Source organism: Penicillium longicatenatum, assembly GCF_028827895.1.
Source record: "Penicillium longicatenatum strain IBT 33135 chromosome Unknown contig_1_segment0_segment0, whole genome shotgun sequence".
NCBI classification, from domain to species: domain Eukaryota; kingdom Fungi; phylum Ascomycota; class Eurotiomycetes; order Eurotiales; family Aspergillaceae; genus Penicillium; species Penicillium longicatenatum.
In genome coordinates, this window is record NW_026643119.1 from 1,623,661 (window position 1) to 1,641,752 (window position 18,092).

Here is an 18,092-nt window from a genome sequence, read left to right on the forward strand (position 1 = left end):
CGTTTGTTCTTGGGATGGAGGACACCATAGATGTTTTGCATGTTTTTATTTCTTTTCTGCATCCTGCAAAAGCAAGCCTCATTCTGTCGCGTGTGATCTCAGCCTTATGGCTTGAGCTAATATTCCCAATGGCTGAAGCGCTGATGACTGCAATGAAAAAGACAAGTCCAATAATAAATACCCTACTATTTAGAAGTTGCATAGCGAATATTTAGACCAACATATACTCCGTAGAAAGCTATAGAAGTGGGTGGCTTTACCTATTATAGAGCCCGACTTTGGGTCCTGCCCCGCATACGTCACGGCCGAAAATTCCTTTCTCTCTACAACTCCCCACAACCACGATGAAGCAGAGATTCTCGTCGCTAGACGTCAAGGTAAATGATGGAATAAATCTTCAGACAAAGGCATATCACTGATCGGTCTCAGGTTATCACCCAGGAGCTAGCCTCGGAGCTGGTCAGCCTTCGTGTGTCCAACATCTACGACTTGTCTTCGGTACGTTCAATTCCCTAGACCGCGAAATAACCCTTAAAAGCCCGAGCGCTTACCAGGAGCTGGGAATGTTTAGCGCATCTTTCTCTTCAAATTTGCCAAACCGGACCACCGCCGCCAACTCATCGTCGACTCTGGCTTCCGCACTCATGTCACACATTACTCCCGCACAGCAGCCACCACCCCCTCGCCCTTCGTAACACGACTGCGCAAGTTCCTCAAATCGCGTCGCGTTACTAGCGTCAATCAGATCGGTACTGACCGAGTCATCGACATCTCCTTCAGCGATGGCGCATACCACATGTTCCTCGAATTCTTCGCGGGCGGCAATATTATCGTGACCGATAGCGAACACACCATTATTTCGTTGTTCCGGCAGGTCAATGCGGCTGAGGGGGAAGAGGCCAAGCTTGGAATCAAATATAATGTCACCAACAAGCAGAATTACGCCGGAGTTCCTGAGATCACGCCGGGTCGGATCACGCAGACGATAGAGAGTGCGCAGGCGTTGTTCTCTCAAGAAGGCAATGCTCCTAAGAAGACGAAGAAAAAGAATACAGACATGCTGCGGAAGGCTCTTTCTCACGGTTTCCCTGAGTTCCCCCCTTTACTGTTAGATCATGCGTTTGCCGTTGTGGGGCTTGATGCTGCGACTCCGCTTGACCAGGCCCTAGCCAGTGCGGATATACTGCAGAAAGTACGAGAGGTCTTGGATGAAGCCGAGAGGATCTCCAAGAGCTTCGATGTTGGTGAGAGTCATGCCGGCTATATCGTTGCCAAAGAGGACGACCGAGTATCAGCACAAACAGATGGCGAAAGTGGGATGAAGACCCCAGGGTTGCTGTATGAGGACTTCCATCCGTTCAAACCGCGACAGTTTGCGGATAAGCCGGGGATCAAGATCTTGGAGTTTGAGCGATTCAATGCCACTGTTGACGAGTATTTCTCGTCTCTGGAATCGCAGCGACTTGAGTCACGATTAACCGAGCGAGAGCAAGCGGCCAAGCGGAAGCTAGATGCCGTTCGAGATGAGCACCGGAAGCGTATCGATGCCTTGAAGGACGCACAAGAGCTTCATATTCGCAAGGCTGGTGCCATTGAAGACAATGTTTATCGCGTTCAAGAAGCAATGGACGCTGTAAATGGCTTGGTGGCCCAAGGAATGGACTGGGGTGAGATCGCGCGATTGATTGAGATGGAACAGAGTCGAGGCAACCCAGTTGCTCAGATTATTAAGTTGCCTCTCAAGCTGTACGAGAACACTGTTACTCTATTACTGGGTGAAGGCGAGGAAGACGAGGAAGACGAAGATCCTGAATCCAGCGACGAGTCTGATTCTGACTCGGAGGCCGAAGAACGGGAGGATCAAAAGAAGAAAGATGTTGCTTCGCGTATGCTCTCAATTGATATTGATCTCGGCCTTACTCCCTGGGCAAATGCTTCCCAATACTATGATCAAAAGAAACAGGCATCGGAGAAGCAGCAAAGAACCGCCCAGTCTTCCACCAAGGCCCTAAAGAGCCACGAAAAGAAAGTGACAGCTGACCTCAAGAAGAGCCTGAAGCAAGAGAAGCAAGTTCTGCGACAGGCTCGTGAGCCATTCTGGTTCGAGAAATTTATATTTTTCATTTCTTCCGAGGGCTACCTCGTTCTTGGGTATGTTTTATCATTTTATATGCATGTTCTTAGCTAATAAATTTGGTAGGGCTCGGGATGCTATGCAGAGTGAGATGCTCTACCGGCGTTATCTGAAGAAGGGTGATATCTTCATCCACGCTGACCTGGATGGCGCTCTACCTTTTGTGGTCAAAAACCGCCCTGGAAATCCAGATGCTCCTATTTCACCAAGCACACTCTCCCAAGCAGGTAATTTATGCGTTGCGACCTCTGTAGTCTGGGAGTCTAAGGCTGTCATGTCTGCATATTGGGCGCACGCGACCCAGGTCTCAAAGATCTCCGAGACCGGTGGTGGAATGTTGCCTACGGGTGCTTTCCAAATCAAGGGTGAGAAGAACTTCTTGGCGCCATCGCAGCTCGTGCTTGGATTTTCTATCTTGTTCCAGATTAGCAAGGAGAGTTTGAAGAACCACAAGATTCACTTTGATGCCGGTGATATCCCGGCTACGGAGGCCAAAGAAATCCAAGATCAACCTTCTAGCACTCCGGCGCCCCCTGAACAAAATGATCAAGTGGAGAACGTCGAGGATACCGAGAAGCAAGAGAAAGTGTCAGATGAAGAGGAGGAGGATGACGACGACGATGCCAACGGAGCTGCCAGAAACCCTCTCCAACGTGGCGACTCCGAGGTTTCTCCCATTAAAGCAGAACAGTCTACTAGACCTGAGCCTGAATCAGACTCTGAGGATGAGACTACAAAGAATGAGGAGCTAGAGTCTGAGGTCAAGGCCGAGGTCGACCAGGATCTGACTACCGAGGAAGCAGAAGAGGCGGAAGAAGCAGGAGACGAAAAAACCGCTTCCAATGCTCAGGAGGAGGCTCCAGCAGAGAAAGACGAAGAGAAGCTTTCGGCCCGAGAGCGACGCACCTTACGACAGGGCAAGCCCCTCGATCGACCAGGCCAAGCCGAACCCGCACCAACTCGTATTGCACCAACTCGTGGCAAGAGAGCAAAGGAAAAGCGGGCAGCAGCGAAATACGCCCACCAGGATGACGATGAACGCGAACTTGCCCTCCGCCTCCTCGGAGCTGGCAAAAACAAGACCGCAAAAGCAGTGGCCGCCGCCGAAGCCAAAGCCAAGTACGAACAAGAAACTGAAGCCCGAACACAACGACGACGAGCGCAGCACGAACGAGCCGCAGCCGCCGAACAAAAACGGCAAGCTGAGTTCGCCGAAGGCGGCGATGAATACAATGAAGAAACCGCCGCCGCCGAAGCCGCAGACCTGAGCTGGCTCCCTGCTCTCGTCGGCACCCCAACTCCCGACGACGAGATCTTGGCTGCTATCCCCGTTTGCGCACCATGGGGTGCTCTTGGCAAGTACAAGTACAAAGTCAAGTTGCAGCCTGGTGCTGTGAAGAAGGGCAAGGCTGTTAAGGAGATCATTGGCCGTTGGGTTTCTGAAACTACTACAGGCAAGGTCAAGAAGGATCATGCTGAGGATGTAGGTATTCCTCGTGTTGATGCTGAGCGTCTGCGCTCGAAAGAGGGTGAATTGATTAAGGGGTGGAAAGATACTGAGGTCATTAACACTATGCCTGTGGGCAAGGTGCGCATCATGACTGCTGGTAGCGGTGGTGCTGGCGGTGGTGATAAGAACAAGGGTAAAGGAGGCGGTGGTAAAGGTGGTGGGGGTGGTGGAAGGGGTGGAAAAGGTGGGAAGAAGAAATAAACCGCCTGACTCTAGAGTTTGGACATAGATATATCTCTGTGAGCTTGGAAATAGATCTCGAGATGGAATGCGAACATACAACCGTTCGGCTTTCGCCTCTATACCCGGTTTATCATAGACTACAGGTGCCTTGTGGAACAGGGACAGGAAGTCCCTGAACATGTCAAATCCAGGTACGGCTGCGAAATCACTAGGCCGCAAGCTCGGACTGTATTGATGTTTCACCAAAAAAGGTTATGTTGCTCTTTTCCAATGTTGTACTATATAAATATGCAGGCCGTGCAGGCGGCAAAGTGCCCTGCTTTTAGTACCTTGGCATAGGGTGTTACAACAACCCTGGAATATCCACAAAGATCTTGGATTATGTAAATGAGATCTGACATTTCATGCAATATTTTCTTTTCTTCTATCAAATAAACCTCGTACCCTCACTTGGGCTGACATTGATCTCATCGTGCAGCAGCCCGATCGGATGAGTCATCCGACGTCATGGAAAATCGGCCGCTCTTTTTTTTGCTTCCGATAGAGCCACAGCGAGATCAGGGAGATTGCGCGGGATGATCGACAAATCTATGCCCTAGATCAGGCCGTACAGAATACATACAACGCATACATCCCAAGAAAGTGACGAACAGCCAATTCCGTCTACAGAGCTCTCAGACACGTGCCACAGACCAGCATCCGTTTACGCCCCTCATTACGTCGCGATAGTGCGTCATTGATCCGGCCGCATATCAAGCTGCAGTTCCCCCGTGTTTTCGCTGGCAGTCAGCGCATACTCGCCAGATTCATCACCATGGCGGATGCCGAGACACGGGTCGTCTCCGTCCAACGCCTTAACCAAGGCCCTGGGGCCCGTTCCCTAGCAGAATGGTGGGCCGACGAGCGCGAGAGTCAAACACCAGAGTACAAAGCTATCGAAGAAGCCGCGAATTTACTCCGCAAACATGATATCCCCGTTGCGTTCCCTACAGAAACGGTTTACGGCTTGGGTGCCGATGCCACACGCAGTGGCGCCGTTCAGGGAATCTATCGCGCGAAGCAGCGGCCCTCAGATAACCCGTTGATCGTTCATGTCGACTCGGTTGATATGCTTGATCGACTGTTGAACCCCTCTCAAAGCAGCCCTAGTTCAACCAAGACACCACGAAACCCTCTTCCGTCGATTTATACGCCTCTTATCGAACGCTTTTGGCCAGGTCCGTTGACTATTATCCTGCCCAACCCGTCTGGCTCGGATTTAGCCCCGGAGGTTACTTCGAACCTAACGACCTTTGGTGCTCGCATGCCTTCCTCTCCACTGGCTCGTTTACTTATTCATGCTACTGATCGCCCACTCGCCGCACCGTCCGCAAATGCGTCTACGAAGCCCTCTCCCACTACGGCACAACACGTCCTCCATGATCTAAAGGGACGCATTGACCTGATTCTCGACGGGGGCCCGTCGGGCGTTGGGGTCGAAAGTACCGTTGTAGACGGTCTATGCGATCCACCTGCAGTCCTACGACCGGGAGGCATTGGCATCGAAGAATTGCGCGAAGTTCCCGGCTGGGAAAACGTCACAGTGGGCTACCAGGATGGTACCCTAGACGTGAAAGAGATCCCCCGCGCTCCCGGCATGAAATACCGACACTACTCACCGAAAGCGCGAGTGGTCCTTTTCAAAGCAGGATCCAATCCGGCCGGCGTGACACGTCATGTTCAAAATGACTTGAAAGATACAGCCATTGGCGCGCACAATATCGGTATTGTGCGAACCCGGGAGTGGGCGCAGGGATTAGGTCTTGCTCCGGATGATGTGATGGCCAGTACCATTACGCCTATCTCCGCGCCGATCAATGACCTGTTTAGCTTTCCCATCCCCGTGCAGCCTACTGGCAGCTCGAATAGTCGGCTTAAAATTGCATACGATTACCACCTGGGCTCGGAAACGGTATCTATTGCACAGGGGCTTTTCGCAGCGCTGCGGGCGCTCGATGAGCTTGACGTGGATGTGATCTACGTGGAGGGAATCTCCGACAGCGACGGTGACCTGGCGGCGGCGGTGATGAACCGACTTCGGAAGGCGGCTGGTACGGAGATGAAGGTGTAGATAAGTAGGTATTTCTCGGAATTGCGGGGAACCGGATAGAGTTTAAAATATGCACATTGGAGCTGGGATTAATACCATTGCTTTTGAATCTCTTGGACTTGCCTGTTCTAGCTTCTCACGGGGATCTCCGGTGCATGAGCATTGGAACCCTGGATGTAATAAGATTTTCAATGCTTTTTGTCAATTAGCGATAAGAAAATAAGAATCGACGGCCCCGCTTCAGATTGACTCATTCGGGGGTGCAAAGCCGTTCCTCGATCCACGTTTCTTGTTCCACGTTTCTATCGGCGGCTCAGTTTCACTTTCTCTCCCGCTTTTCCTTCCGTATATAGTTCATCGTCCGCTCTACGGGAAAAAGAAAAGAAAGAAAAAAAAAAGATTGGCACTTCTTCCCACTTTCCCACTCCATTCTTTTACAAATCTCACCATGTGCCAACACCCTCTCCACGAGTTCATCGCCGGCCTCCCAAAGTGCGAGCACCACGTCCACTTGGAAGGCTGCCTAACACCGGAACTCATCTTCCAACTCGCCGCACGCAATGGTGTCACCCTCCCAACCGACGACCCAGCTTTCACCTCAATCGAAACTCTAGCAGCGCGCTACGAGCGCTTCACTTCTCTTGATGATTTCCTTCACTACTATTTCCACGGCATGGCCGTCCTCCAAAAAGAAAGTGATTTCGCCGATCTGGCCTGGGCCTATTTCCTGAAAGCCCATGCAGACGGTGTTCACCACGCAGAAGTCTTCTTCGATCCTCAGGTCCACCAGGACCGCGGAATACCCTACGAAACTATCGTAGCGGGCTTCTCAGAAGGCTGCAAGCGCGCCGAACGCGAATTGGGTCTGAGCACTAAACTCATCCTTTGCTTCTTGCGCCATTTGCCCGTTGAATCGGCTAATGGGCTTTACAAGAAGTTCCTTGCTTCTGGTGACTATGAGAAGGGTACTATTCATGGTCTTGGATGGTCTTCGTCTGAGGTTGGACCTCCCAAAGATATGTTCAGGGAGATTTACGCTTCGGCAAGGGAAAAAGATATTCGTCTGACTGCGCATGCGGGTGAAGAGGGCGATTCGACTTATATCAGTACGGCGTTAGAACTTGGTGCCACCCGCATTGATCATGGCATCAATTTGGTTCAGGATCCTGAGTTGATGAAGAGATGTGCGCGGGAGGGTGTCCTTATGACAGTTTGTCCGGTTTCGAATGTTAAGCTTCAGTGTGTGAAGTCCGTGGCTGAGGTGCCAATTCGGAAGTTCTTGGAGGCTGGTGTTAAGTTCTCCATTAACAGTGATGACCCGGCTTACTTTGGGGCGTATATTTTGGAGAATTATTGTGCTGTGCAGGAGGCGCATAAGCTTTCAGTTTTAGAGTGGAGGATTGTGGCGGAGAACTCGGTGCAGGAGAGCTGGATTTCGGATGAGAGGAAGAAGGAATTGTTGGAGCGGATTGAGGTGCATGTGAAGAAGTACCTGTAGATAGTGCGTGATGGTGATACCCCGGGATTGTTCAACATGTATATATGATATTTTCAACTTTATATCAATTAGGGCTGGATCGGATCTGATTCTCCCAAGTTCCTCAAACCACGAACGTCAGATTTCCTGGCCGGTTAGCAGATAGCTCAGTACCCACCTTATTGTGGTATCTACTGGCTTAATCAACAAGAATGAGGGAACAAACGATAGCGAAAGCAATTACATAAAAAAACGTAGATTTCATGGACGAGATAAGCTATGTGGTGCCTGAAGAACCAGGCAACACCCAATCTCTATAGTAAAAAAGGTGGCGGATAACGATTCAATTCTCACACCCACGATTCTACGAACTCTGTCCCGCAGCTCTTAATACCTTGATATCTCAAGTCATCCTTGCACCTGGAAAGCAGCCAATTCCACAAGTCAATTGTAAGTACTCGAACACCTGGCCGCCATCCTATACTCTGCGCGCCTTATCAGTGCAGACCTAGCGCCTACGCCTCCATCTCACCAGCCTCAGCTACCACCGACAGAAAACTGACCCTCCTGTTGTACTAGCTCGAGTTCCACTGCAAGCACTACAATCCATTGCATAATGTCGACCAGCACCCCCATTCCCGACCGCTACAAGCTTGTCTTCTTCGTCCCTCCCTCACACCTGGAAGTCTGCAAGGAAGCTATCTTCGCGACAGGCGCAGGCACCTTCCCTGGCGGCACATACAGCAAAGTTTGCTTCCAGACCACTGGGCAAGGCCAGTTCCAGCCGAACGAGGGTGCGGTGCCGGCGATTGGCAAGGTGGGAGTCGTGGAGAAGTTGGAGGAGGTGAAGCTGGAGATCATGTGCCTTGGACGGGAGGTGATGGTCAAGGCAGTGGGTGCTTTGGTCAAGGCACACCCATATGAGGTGGTTGCGTACGAGGTTTACCGCATGGAGAATGTATAGTTGTAGCTGGGTGGTGGATAGCCGTGGGGCGGGATATAGAGCATTGTACGGGATGGATTTCTGTCTGTTAGCTCCTGATGTTACTATCGGGTAGATTCTTCGTGTAAAATCGCAGAATTGAATCAATTGATGAAAAATCGAACATGTTGATGGAAGATGCAGATGTTGTTGCAGCGGTATTATGAAGGGAGTAATCTGTCGACGCTGATTGGCTGACCGCCCGCAAAACGTCTTGCCAACTCGATCCGTCATTCTCCTCCATCACCAACATCCCCCAATTCACCTCCATTCTCGCCATGGCGTCGAAACTCTTCCCCGTTTCGCGGGCCAGCCGGGTGCTGCGCCAGACTCCCTTCACCTCCTTCAGATCCTTTTCCGCCGCCCCGCAGCGCCGCAGCGACGCCCTGAATGTCGTACGTGAAACCCCGTTCCCACGGCATGCCCGGTGCAGCCCATGCAAGAATTCGCGAAGTAAGGCAATGGACTAACAAATATCTCCTATAGCACCGCAACACCCCCACCAACAACCCTAGCATCCCCTTCGAGTTCTCCGCCCAGAACCTCACCCTCGTCGAGGAGATCCTCAAGCGCTACCCTCCCCAGTACAAGAAGGCGGCTGTCATGCCCCTCTTGGATCTTGGCCAGCGCCAGGCCGGCTTCACTAGCATCAGCGTCATGAACGAGGTCGCCCGCATGCTCGAGATCCCCCCCATGCGTGTCTACGAAGTCGCAACCTTCTACACCATGTACAACCGTGAGCCCGTTGGCAAGTACTTCCTGCAGATCTGCACTACGGTATGATTCCCTCCCAACTCGAAACCAAGAATCAATCGCTAATGTTTGATATAGACCCCCTGCCAGCTTGGTGGTTGCGGTTCCGACGCTATCGTCAAGGCTATCAACGAGCACCTCGGCATCACCCCCGGCCACACTACCGAGGACGGCCTCTTCACCTACATCGAGGTCGAGTGTCTGGGTGCCTGCGTTAACGCTCCCATGGTCCAGATCAACGACGACTACTACGAGGACTTGACCCCCGAGTCCATCAAGACTCTCCTCACTGCCCTCAAGGAAAGCGCTACTGCTACCGGCGCCGGTGCCTCCGCCAAGGTTCCCGCCCCTGGCCCGCTGAGCGGACGCGACACTTGTGAGAACAGTGCTGGCCTTACCAACCTGAAGGAGGTTGTGTGGAACCCCGAGACCATGATGCGCACTGACGGTGCATTGGATGCGGCTCCGCAGCAATAGACGGGGATCTCTGAGATCTCGTTGAAGTGCATTTATGATTGGTATGGAAAGTCGTGTATAATCGCGGGTCTAGCGAGGTGGGACCCCGGATGCTCGGACAAAAAGATTAGAAACCGCATCGTCTTTCCAGGCGTCTTATTTTGATTTGTTTACCATGTACAGTATACGTGGCTCCGAAGTTTTTTTTTTTCTTTTGGAATGGGAGCCGGTGCTCAGTCGGCATCAATACAGATATCTTTAGTTTTCCACTTGATTTACACATAAAGTAAGGCGTAGCTTGGGATATCCCGAGTAATATACCTCCACAGTCCATGAACCTAGTATGAAGGTGATGCAAAAGTGAGCCTGAGCCGCTCTTCTTAACGTCTCGGCTCAGATTGAGTGAGACCCGCTCTGTGATACCTGATGAGGTGCAACACTTGCTCCGCTCAATATGTGCTGCGCATTAAATTAGGTCAGTGAGCTATCCCACTCTTCGTGGTCAATCAACAATCTGAATACCACAGACCCGGTATCTGAGGTTCTGAACGCGGCTCAGGATGACCAGTGTGGGCTGCGCAGCATTACGTTGACAGAATATTTCCCATACAGCCTTGCTGTTGTCATGCCTCGACTTTTGGCCTTCAATGGATTGCCGAATCCGCTGAATGAAACCTGTTTCACGTCCCGGGCCCGATGGCTGGGGCAAGAATCTATATCATTCAAGTTCCGCTTGGGGTGCCTTTGCCAGTTGAGAAGGCTTAGGCTCGAAGCAAAGGTGTCGGTATTTCGACCGAAAGATGTCTCGACTGTTGGAGCTGCCCAAATTGCCATAGGCCTCTTGCTGAAGCATATCACGCAGTAACAATGGATCCTATGACCTACCAATGGACTATATCGGCCCTTTCTGTATGACCTCTGTAACCTCGTGAGGTCCATGTACAGGTTCTATCAGCATAAGACCGAGTAGCTATTAAGCCTACAGCCACGAAGGATGACTAGGGTTATAGACAGCCATTTTACAGTTACAATTTGGAGAAACACGATCTTTTCAATGTTTTTCATTCTTTGACATTATCGTTTATCAGCCCCGAGCTCTTCCCCTTCACACGGCTCAAAGCCGGCCATCTCCTCATCGTTCAAACTGTCCACAAACTTTCCATGATCGCCTGAACAGACGAGAATCTGTCCGAGTCGTTCTTGTACAACGTTGACTTCAAGTGTGTTTTTCACAAGCATGTGGTAGACATGTACAGTCTTTTCCTGTCCGTAACGGCGAGCTCGCCCAATTGCTTGCTCCATGCCGGATTCGTAGTCATGTTTGGTGGATGTGTACAGTGGTGTCACGAAAATGATATGGTTTGCACATTGGAGGTTTCTGCAGAGTAAACTGAGGGTTAGTAATGTTTGGTATCGAAGGATTGGAGTAAATGGGACATGTTGGACAATCGGAGTAAGAGGGAGTAGGAGCTACTTACAGTCCAGCAGCCATTGCACCGCCAAGAGGAAGAATTAAAGCCTTAGGGGGCTTCTTTAACTTTCCCGATATGTTGACGAAGTCTTCAACTCCGCTGACTTTCTGGGAACGGATAGTTCGGAAATCGACTTTCTCGATCTCGAGTGCTCGGGAGAGAAGACCGATTATCTCATCATATTGAGTAAAGACAAGGACTTGTTCGTTGTCTGGGATGGAGTGGATGAGATTGATAAAGCGGGTGAATTTGCTGCTTTCCGTGATAATGGTTGAACTTTTTAGGTCGGCGCCGTCTATGCATTTGGATGGCAGGGCAGAGGCATTGCAGCCTTGAACAACGCATATCCCTGGCGCGAGGGTGTTTGGTAGACAATTTTTGCAGAGAAGGTGGCCGCAGGATCGGAGAATAGTTAACTCGTTGATGCATGGAGGTATGAACTCGCAACTTGAACATGGAGGGACGCCATCGGATTGTATGGCTTTCATTGCGGTGTGAAATCGGATATCCCTTGAAGTCTTAACGCAGTCTTTGATTGCGGCATTGAGGTCGGTTCCTAGTGATTTGACTAAAAATTCACCAGTCTTTGCTTCTAGCATTGTATCAGCGGCGATTTGTGCCAAAGTCCTTTCGCCTGATACCCGGGGTTGCTTTCGAGCTTTTGGTTGTTTCCGAGTTTTGGCTCGCTTTCGGAAAATAGATCGGCTTTCGTCAGCAGAGCTTTCATGTTCTGAAGAAATCGGGTCCGTGTCATCAGCTTCATCGGGTTTAGGCGCAGCAGTAGATTTCTTTCGATATTTCATTGCGGTTTCTGCCTTCCTGGTTGCTTTGGTAACTCGTTCTTCGCAGCTTGCTTCAAGGTCTTTTTGAGATTGCGACTTCGCTAGCGGTGGGGTGCTTCTTTGATCTCTCATCCACTGGTCGTGAGCCGTGTGAAATTTGTTGATGAGATTCTCGTTATGCGTTTGACTCTCTTGGTCACCGCAGTCCCTGATGGAGCTCCTCGACATGAACTGATCCCAGCTAGATAGAATAGGGTCTTGAAGAGATCTGAGGTAATGGAATTGCTGGATCAAACTCCTCAGCTTGAAGTTCTGAGTCGTTTTCTTTCCACCTAGGGCCGTGATTTGGGAGTTGCATTTCGAGATGGTGTATGCGTGATCATGCAGTCTGCTGGTGACGGAAGCTTTCAATAAAGCTTCAAATGGAGATTGGCTCGAAGTCACAAAGTCATTTAAGCGGTCGATCGCAGGATCATTGTCGGGGTTGCTGATCTTTTGGGCTCGATCCATCTCCCCATCGAGTCTGTCAAACAGACTCTCATAATTGGCCCGCTCCTTATCGAATTGCTCGGACAAAGTGATGTGGAGCTCGAATGGAATATGATCGATGACGGCGAAGTTCTGGCGGGCAAATTGGTCGAGGAAGCGCTGAGCGTGTCGATTGCGATTCTGGTACCAGTCGTTACTGTGGGGGGCTTGGTACGTCAAAAATTTCTCGACACGCGTCAGTTGGCTTTTCTTTGTCTTCAGTCTCGCGTTGTGAGAGGGAACGTCGGCGTCATCATCAATTCCTAGGTGAACGCCCAGGTGCCGTGCAATGCTCTTAACGTCCGCGAAATCCCTAAGAGCAGGTGTGCCGGAGAGTATCCACCTGGATCGGGCAGAAAACCGTAGAAACGCGGCTTGCTTGTCCTCATTCGCATAAGTGTACTCATCGATGACAAGTCTGTTGAATTGGAAAGCGTGGAGGAATGGGTATTTCACCGAGAAATTGGGCTCGTCACCTAAAGGGATGTCGAACGCTGCCCGGATTTGCTTCTCGGTGGGCACCTCGCCCGCTCCTTCAACGCATGACATCCCTTGGGGTTTCGACTCTTCAGTGTCCCCGGCAAAGCATCTTTCCCGTCGCGCTACCTCTTGCAATCTCTGATTGGCGTCCGCTTGGAATCGGAGGCCACGGAGTCGACGGGACGGCTTATAGTTAGAACCATCCTGATCATTCTTCACCGCGTTGTGGCGATCCAATACCTCCTTAAGAAAAGCATTGGGACCAGCGGTTGCAAGAAGACCATTCAAGTCTTTCAAAGAGTCCTGCGCATCCGAAAGCCAGAGGTCAAAGGCGCGTCCATTCTTCCCCTGATTTGGCACCGAAGCGGCCCCTGTGAACAGCGCAAGTTGGCTGTAATAAACTGGACTTTCCAGAACACGCCAACTGACGAGAACAATGTCCGCTTGCCGGATGTTTTCAAAAGACAGCGCCCGGAGCTTGGCGACACTAAGAATGGTAATGACTCGGTACTTGGTACCGAGGAACTTGACGATCTCTGTTTTCCATTGTATGCCAACGTTGCTGGGCACAACAATCAGAGTTGCATTAGTGATCAGTAGTCCATTTTGCAATGGACTAGTTTTCAGATCCCTGGTTCTCACTTTGTCCCGCTCGTATTGGGTATCTATCAAGCCAAGCACAACCGCGGTTTTTCCAAATCCGACTTCGTCGGCGACCAATCCTCCATGAACGAGTCTCGGGAGTGAGACTTTCACTTCCGCTCGCCAGGCCATCATTGGTAAGAATGCTTCCTCAACCTCCTCTTCAATGAATGGTCTAGCATCGTCAGCTTCTTGCGCGATCATCCACGTTAGTGATCGCAGCTGTTCGATGCGCAGCGTTTGAGTGAAATTCGGTGGTTGCGCGTGAAGGGCATCACCCACGTTGTCCCGGAGGGCGAACGGAGGATGACTTTCGCGGCCCATATCACGCGCATTCGGGACCAGCCGCCACGTAAACTGAGGCCCGTTGAGATCGCTGATGTCGATGAGATTCCCCAATGCGAAATGCGCCATCGACTGCAGGTTGACTGCAAGTCTCAGCTCTCCCCTGCCGAAGGTATCGACATTCTCGAAGATCAGGAAAGGTGGTGGCCTTTGCTTTACGGCACGCTCGTAAATGGCCGCCTCCTGAGGATTTTCATAGAGGACAACTCTCTCTTTCTGGTCACGACCCCAAATAAGAGAAGGCTGAGTTGGTTTGCAAGTCCCGCAACTAGTGCTGAGACCTGCAAACTCAAGGATTCCCCATACTTGGTGGGAAGCCAGCGCATCTCCGACCCGTTGAAGCGCCCAACAGATTCCTTGGAATGCCTTCGGGGCCTTTTCAGGGTTGGTAGACGACCACGACCCCCTGTGCCCAGTCAGGCCCAAGGACACGGCATCGTCTGTTGAGAGAGAGATTAAGGGGGATATACGCCTCACGACAGTCTCCAGCACGAAGGACGAGGTCAGTCTTGAGGTCTAAGTGATGGTATGTAATTGGTTGCCCTTCATAGGGGCCCAAGACCGTGCTGGGAACCCTGTGGAGCCGCCGTGCGTAAGCAAAGAGCTTGTCTTGTGTCATTTTGACAGACACTGGCCGCCAGGTAGGCGGAAGCTCAGCAATGGTTCTTCGCACCTCATAACCAGGGTTCCTTCGGTGCTCGACAGAGAACACAAACGCATCTTGCGTGATTGGACCAGCCTTGCGAGGATCAAGGAACAAGTAGACGGAGGGCTGACGATTCGAGCAATCTTTCTTGTACAAGCATCCTTCGGCGGTTCCGCAATCAGCAAGGAGTTGATATTTGCCGCGCAAATCCCGATCAAGATGATTGACATCCGCTTGGTCGCAATCGATCTCAAGATGCGTCCACACCTGGGATTTGAGGTATTCAGATCCGAGCAGGCCGCAGTTAACCAGGTATGTCGGAATCTGGCGACCCGAACCACGTACTCGGAGGGCGAACTCAGTGCTGATGGGGTCCAGCACCTCCCAAATACCACCAAATAACCGCACAGATTTTGCGGGGCGCATTCTTGCGATAGGCTTTGCGAGTATCTCTCTCAGCACGCACTGTGCCGGAGAACTTCTAGGAGCTTTGGCGAACAGCAGCCACTGGAGACCGTGACCACCAATTTCAAGGCGCATGCTCGCGGACTCACCTTCATAGAAGACAGTCCACACCTCTGTTCGTGTGATGTCAATGAAACGCACCTCCTCGCGAAGGGCGCTCTGAACAGAGGAAATGTACTGCTCCCAGGTGTCGTCGTAAGCCGCCTGGCGTAGAGATTGGGGTCGGACTGGCTGGAAGTCCTCATACCCAAGCTCAGCAAATTTGAGCTGCATGGGCAGAGTCTTTCTCAACATCCGGTCAAACTCCAGTGGCTGGATCCGTTCTTCGTCAATGACCTTTGACTCATAGGCGTGAAGAGGATTCCCAGCACATGAACTGCAAGCCGTGTGCCCACAGAGATGGCACTGAAGGAGATCATTAACAAGCCGGGTCTGTTTCTCGCAAGAGCAGAGACGGGCGGCTAACAACGATCGCGCCACGATGGTGGACAAAAAGTCTCTGGCATCAGCGTCCGAAGGGTTATAGTCTTCCATATTAATACCAACGAGGCTGTGACCTGCCTCAATTGTGAATAGGGGAGGTGATGGTGTACTTTTCGGACCAGCATCTACTTGCAGAGGACTCCCTGCGCCCTCACTCAACACGCTCGAAGCCGCAATCAGGGCGGAGAGCATGACTACCCCAACGGTAGTTGTGGTCATGGCATTGCCTGCAAGGTCCTGGAGCTCCCGGGATGATTCATGGGACAGAATCAAACGGTCTATGGGTAGACCTTGGAGGGACAGAGCTTCAAGACCTGTCAGAGGACCACCACGAGTTGTGAGGAAGGGCAAGCCACATGGAGTCAGGCAGCCAGTCACACCAAACCGAGTGGTACCATCTGAGCCGCGGTCAGCGCCTTGCGAGACATCGATGAAACGCTCTTTGTAGTTGTAATCATGTCCATTTGTCAAGCCGACCAAGAACTTGATGTCGAGCGTTTCCCAGATTCTCTCCACCTGAACTTTGAGCCACCGGTGCCAGTAAAAATCTGGCCCGGTACAGGTAACTCCTCCAGCCTTCGAGCGACTTATTGGTCGCTGATCACCCGCAGATATCGAATCACGACACTCTTGGTGCCGAATCTTGTATTTCTCCCAGGGAACCTCGGCACGGGCCGAGGTGGCGTCCAAGCGAGTAGAGAGATCCTTTTCAATCTGCTCCAACCTCCGATCGTCTGCACCCAACAAGAATGAACTTGTGGGAGAGCTGCACGGGCGAGTAAATTTGGACACCAAACTTATTGCAAGGGAGGTGATAGTGGAGTGATCCGAGTCCGGTATCTCCAGACGACGGTCATCAACTGCAATCAGGTAACCACGCTCACGAGTTTGTGGAATGTAGAACTTCTTGGAGTCGACAATGGTGTACGCCGCTGTATAGCCAACACCCGACCATGCGGCAACGAAGCTTTCCCAGGGGGCCCCTTTTATGTTCTCACAAATGACCAGTCGGGGTCGGTATTTGTCGCAGTACTCCAACAAGGCGTTGAAAGTGGCGGCTGATTCGCCTTTTTCTTTCTGTGCCTCCTTGTTGTTGTTTAGCAACGAGAAGTCGACGCACGCGGTCCCGGCGATGAGAATGTCAGGATCACCGGGGATTAATGCCAATGATCCATAGGCCGTTTGGGCTTTCTCGCCACCCAGGTCCCGAAGGTCCCGGAAAAGGAGAGGCGGCCCAAAGTTCCGTTCAATGTAGGCTTGTTTGAACGGAACGATCTCGCAACTAAAAAGATGCTCAAACTGAAACCGCTCACCATTGGTACCTAGGCCTGTGTAAAAATGTCAGCGAGTCGGTTTATTTCAGTCAATTACCAAACCAGGGGAACCAAGCGAGAGAAAGGTGACGGGATTTTGAGTATTGAGAACAAAATAATGGAATGGCATAGGCATAACAGGGGAGATAAAAGTGAAAGTAGAAACTGCAAGGCAATGAGGTACGGGGCAGTGAAGTACATGTATGAGGCCAGCGAAGTATACAGTAAATTTAGAAGCCAGGCCCGGACACAAGCACGAACTGGTGTTGATGCGGCTGGACCATGCGCGGGGCAGTGGGTCCATATGACCCACAGCAAATCGTATCCCGGGTTTTGAAACTTAGATTCGAGAGGGAAATATCAAAACAAAGGAAAGCTTACCCTTCTGGATCATTTCAAGGGCGAGTAAAGGACTCTCTGTCCCCGAGCATACTGTCGCAACGCGGAGTGGTCGACCGTCCAGTCGCTGTAAGACGCGCTCGAGTCCCAGCCTCATGGCATTTTGGGCAAGATCAGTAAAGATCTCTTCGAGATTGGACATCGGTGGCAGGTCCCACGCGATGTAGCGGCCTCGGGCTGGGGTAACCCCGTGGACGAACTCCGGTGCTACTGGTAAACCATTCTGAGCGTTGGCCATGCAAGCAGCTGTGACGTGCTGCGAAGAACCCTCAGCTGTGGCCGGCTGAGGGGCGTTTTTATCGAAGGCGTGCCTGGCAGGGCCAGGCATCGCAAGAAAGAAAAGACTAGTAAGGCCATTATATCAGTAATCAACATCAGCAATGGCAACATGCAACGAAGGCGTTCTCACAAGATACTAGTGTCGCTGGCGCCGAAGGATATAGGAAGCACGTGACGAAATTGTGCGTGGAAATATGACAAGCTGCCAGGCACTTCGAGGCTTCTTGGGACTTGATATGATTTTGTGCGTGGCAAGAAGAAATATGTCACGTGATCTGGAGTGCTCCTCAAGTTATGGAGAGGAAATCGGTGAAGATGTGCGTGGCACGAGGGGGGAAATATTGGAAGAAGAGAAAAGGGGACGCACCTCCGTATTTATAGGCCAAAGGGAATCGGCGCAAACCACGTAGGCACTATGTAACGCTACCTTAGATTCCTAGGTGAGAACCAGCACATTCAATTTCCACGGCCACGCACTTGTACGTAAGCGTGAACCCATTTTTACTCTAATCTATGTTCATTGAGGTATATCATGCCGAAAGCCCGTTAATGACACAATCTCTAGGAACACTCAGTGATATTATGATTTGAGTAACGTTCAGTGGTGAGTATGCATGTATGGGCCGTGGAGGTAGGTATCATGCCCTGCACTTTTACAAAACAATGGGAAAGTA

The 18,092-nt window shown here is 51.3% G+C and overlaps 6 protein-coding genes across 6 annotated transcripts; 5 read left to right on the forward strand and 1 right to left on the reverse strand.

The window, feature by feature from the left end:
- Positions 1–308: 308 nt before the first annotated feature.
- On the forward strand, positions 309–3,845 carry N7484_001393 (putative DUF814 domain protein; the record flags this gene model as incomplete). Its single annotated transcript, XM_057111813.1, has 4 exons — positions 309–377; positions 430–498; positions 572–2,151; positions 2,201–3,845. Exons 1-4 carry the CDS (start codon positions 345–347, stop codon positions 3,843–3,845), a joined length of 3,327 nt encoding a protein of 1,108 aa, XP_056976550.1. The 5' UTR covers positions 309–344.
- Positions 3,846–4,641: 796 nt separating this feature from the next.
- N7484_001394 (L-threonylcarbamoyladenylate synthase) lies at positions 4,642–5,937 on the forward strand (the record flags this gene model as incomplete). Its single annotated transcript, XM_057111814.1, has 1 exon — positions 4,642–5,937. One exon carries the CDS (start codon positions 4,642–4,644, stop codon positions 5,935–5,937), a length of 1,296 nt encoding a protein of 431 aa, XP_056976551.1.
- A 427-nt stretch (positions 5,938–6,364) lies between these two features.
- On the forward strand, positions 6,365–7,414 carry aah1 (adenosine deaminase; the record flags this gene model as incomplete). The annotated part of the gene is made up of 1 exon (XM_057111815.1): positions 6,365–7,414. The coding sequence occupies one exon, from the start codon at positions 6,365–6,367 to the stop codon at positions 7,412–7,414; it is 1,050 nt and encodes a 349-aa protein (XP_056976552.1).
- A 595-nt stretch (positions 7,415–8,009) lies between these two features.
- Positions 8,010–8,357, forward strand: N7484_001396 (uncharacterized protein; the record flags this gene model as incomplete). The annotated part of the gene is made up of 1 exon (XM_057111816.1): positions 8,010–8,357. The coding sequence occupies one exon, from the start codon at positions 8,010–8,012 to the stop codon at positions 8,355–8,357; it is 348 nt and encodes a 115-aa protein (XP_056976553.1).
- Positions 8,358–8,653: 296 nt separating this feature from the next.
- Positions 8,654–9,605, forward strand: N7484_001397 (complex I 24 kDa subunit family protein; the record flags this gene model as incomplete). Its single annotated transcript, XM_057111817.1, has 3 exons — positions 8,654–8,770; positions 8,862–9,152; positions 9,207–9,605. 3 exons carry the CDS (start codon positions 8,654–8,656, stop codon positions 9,603–9,605), a joined length of 807 nt encoding a protein of 268 aa, XP_056976554.1.
- A 1,053-nt stretch (positions 9,606–10,658) lies between these two features.
- On the reverse strand, positions 10,659–17,467 carry N7484_001398 (putative SNF2 family helicase; the record flags this gene model as incomplete). The annotated part of the gene is made up of 4 exons (XM_057111818.1): positions 10,659–10,974; positions 11,063–14,273; positions 14,311–16,755; positions 17,122–17,467. The coding sequence occupies 4 exons, from the start codon at positions 17,465–17,467 to the stop codon at positions 10,659–10,661; spliced, it is 6,318 nt and encodes a 2,105-aa protein (XP_056976555.1).
- Between the last annotated feature and the right edge of the window lie 625 nt (positions 17,468–18,092).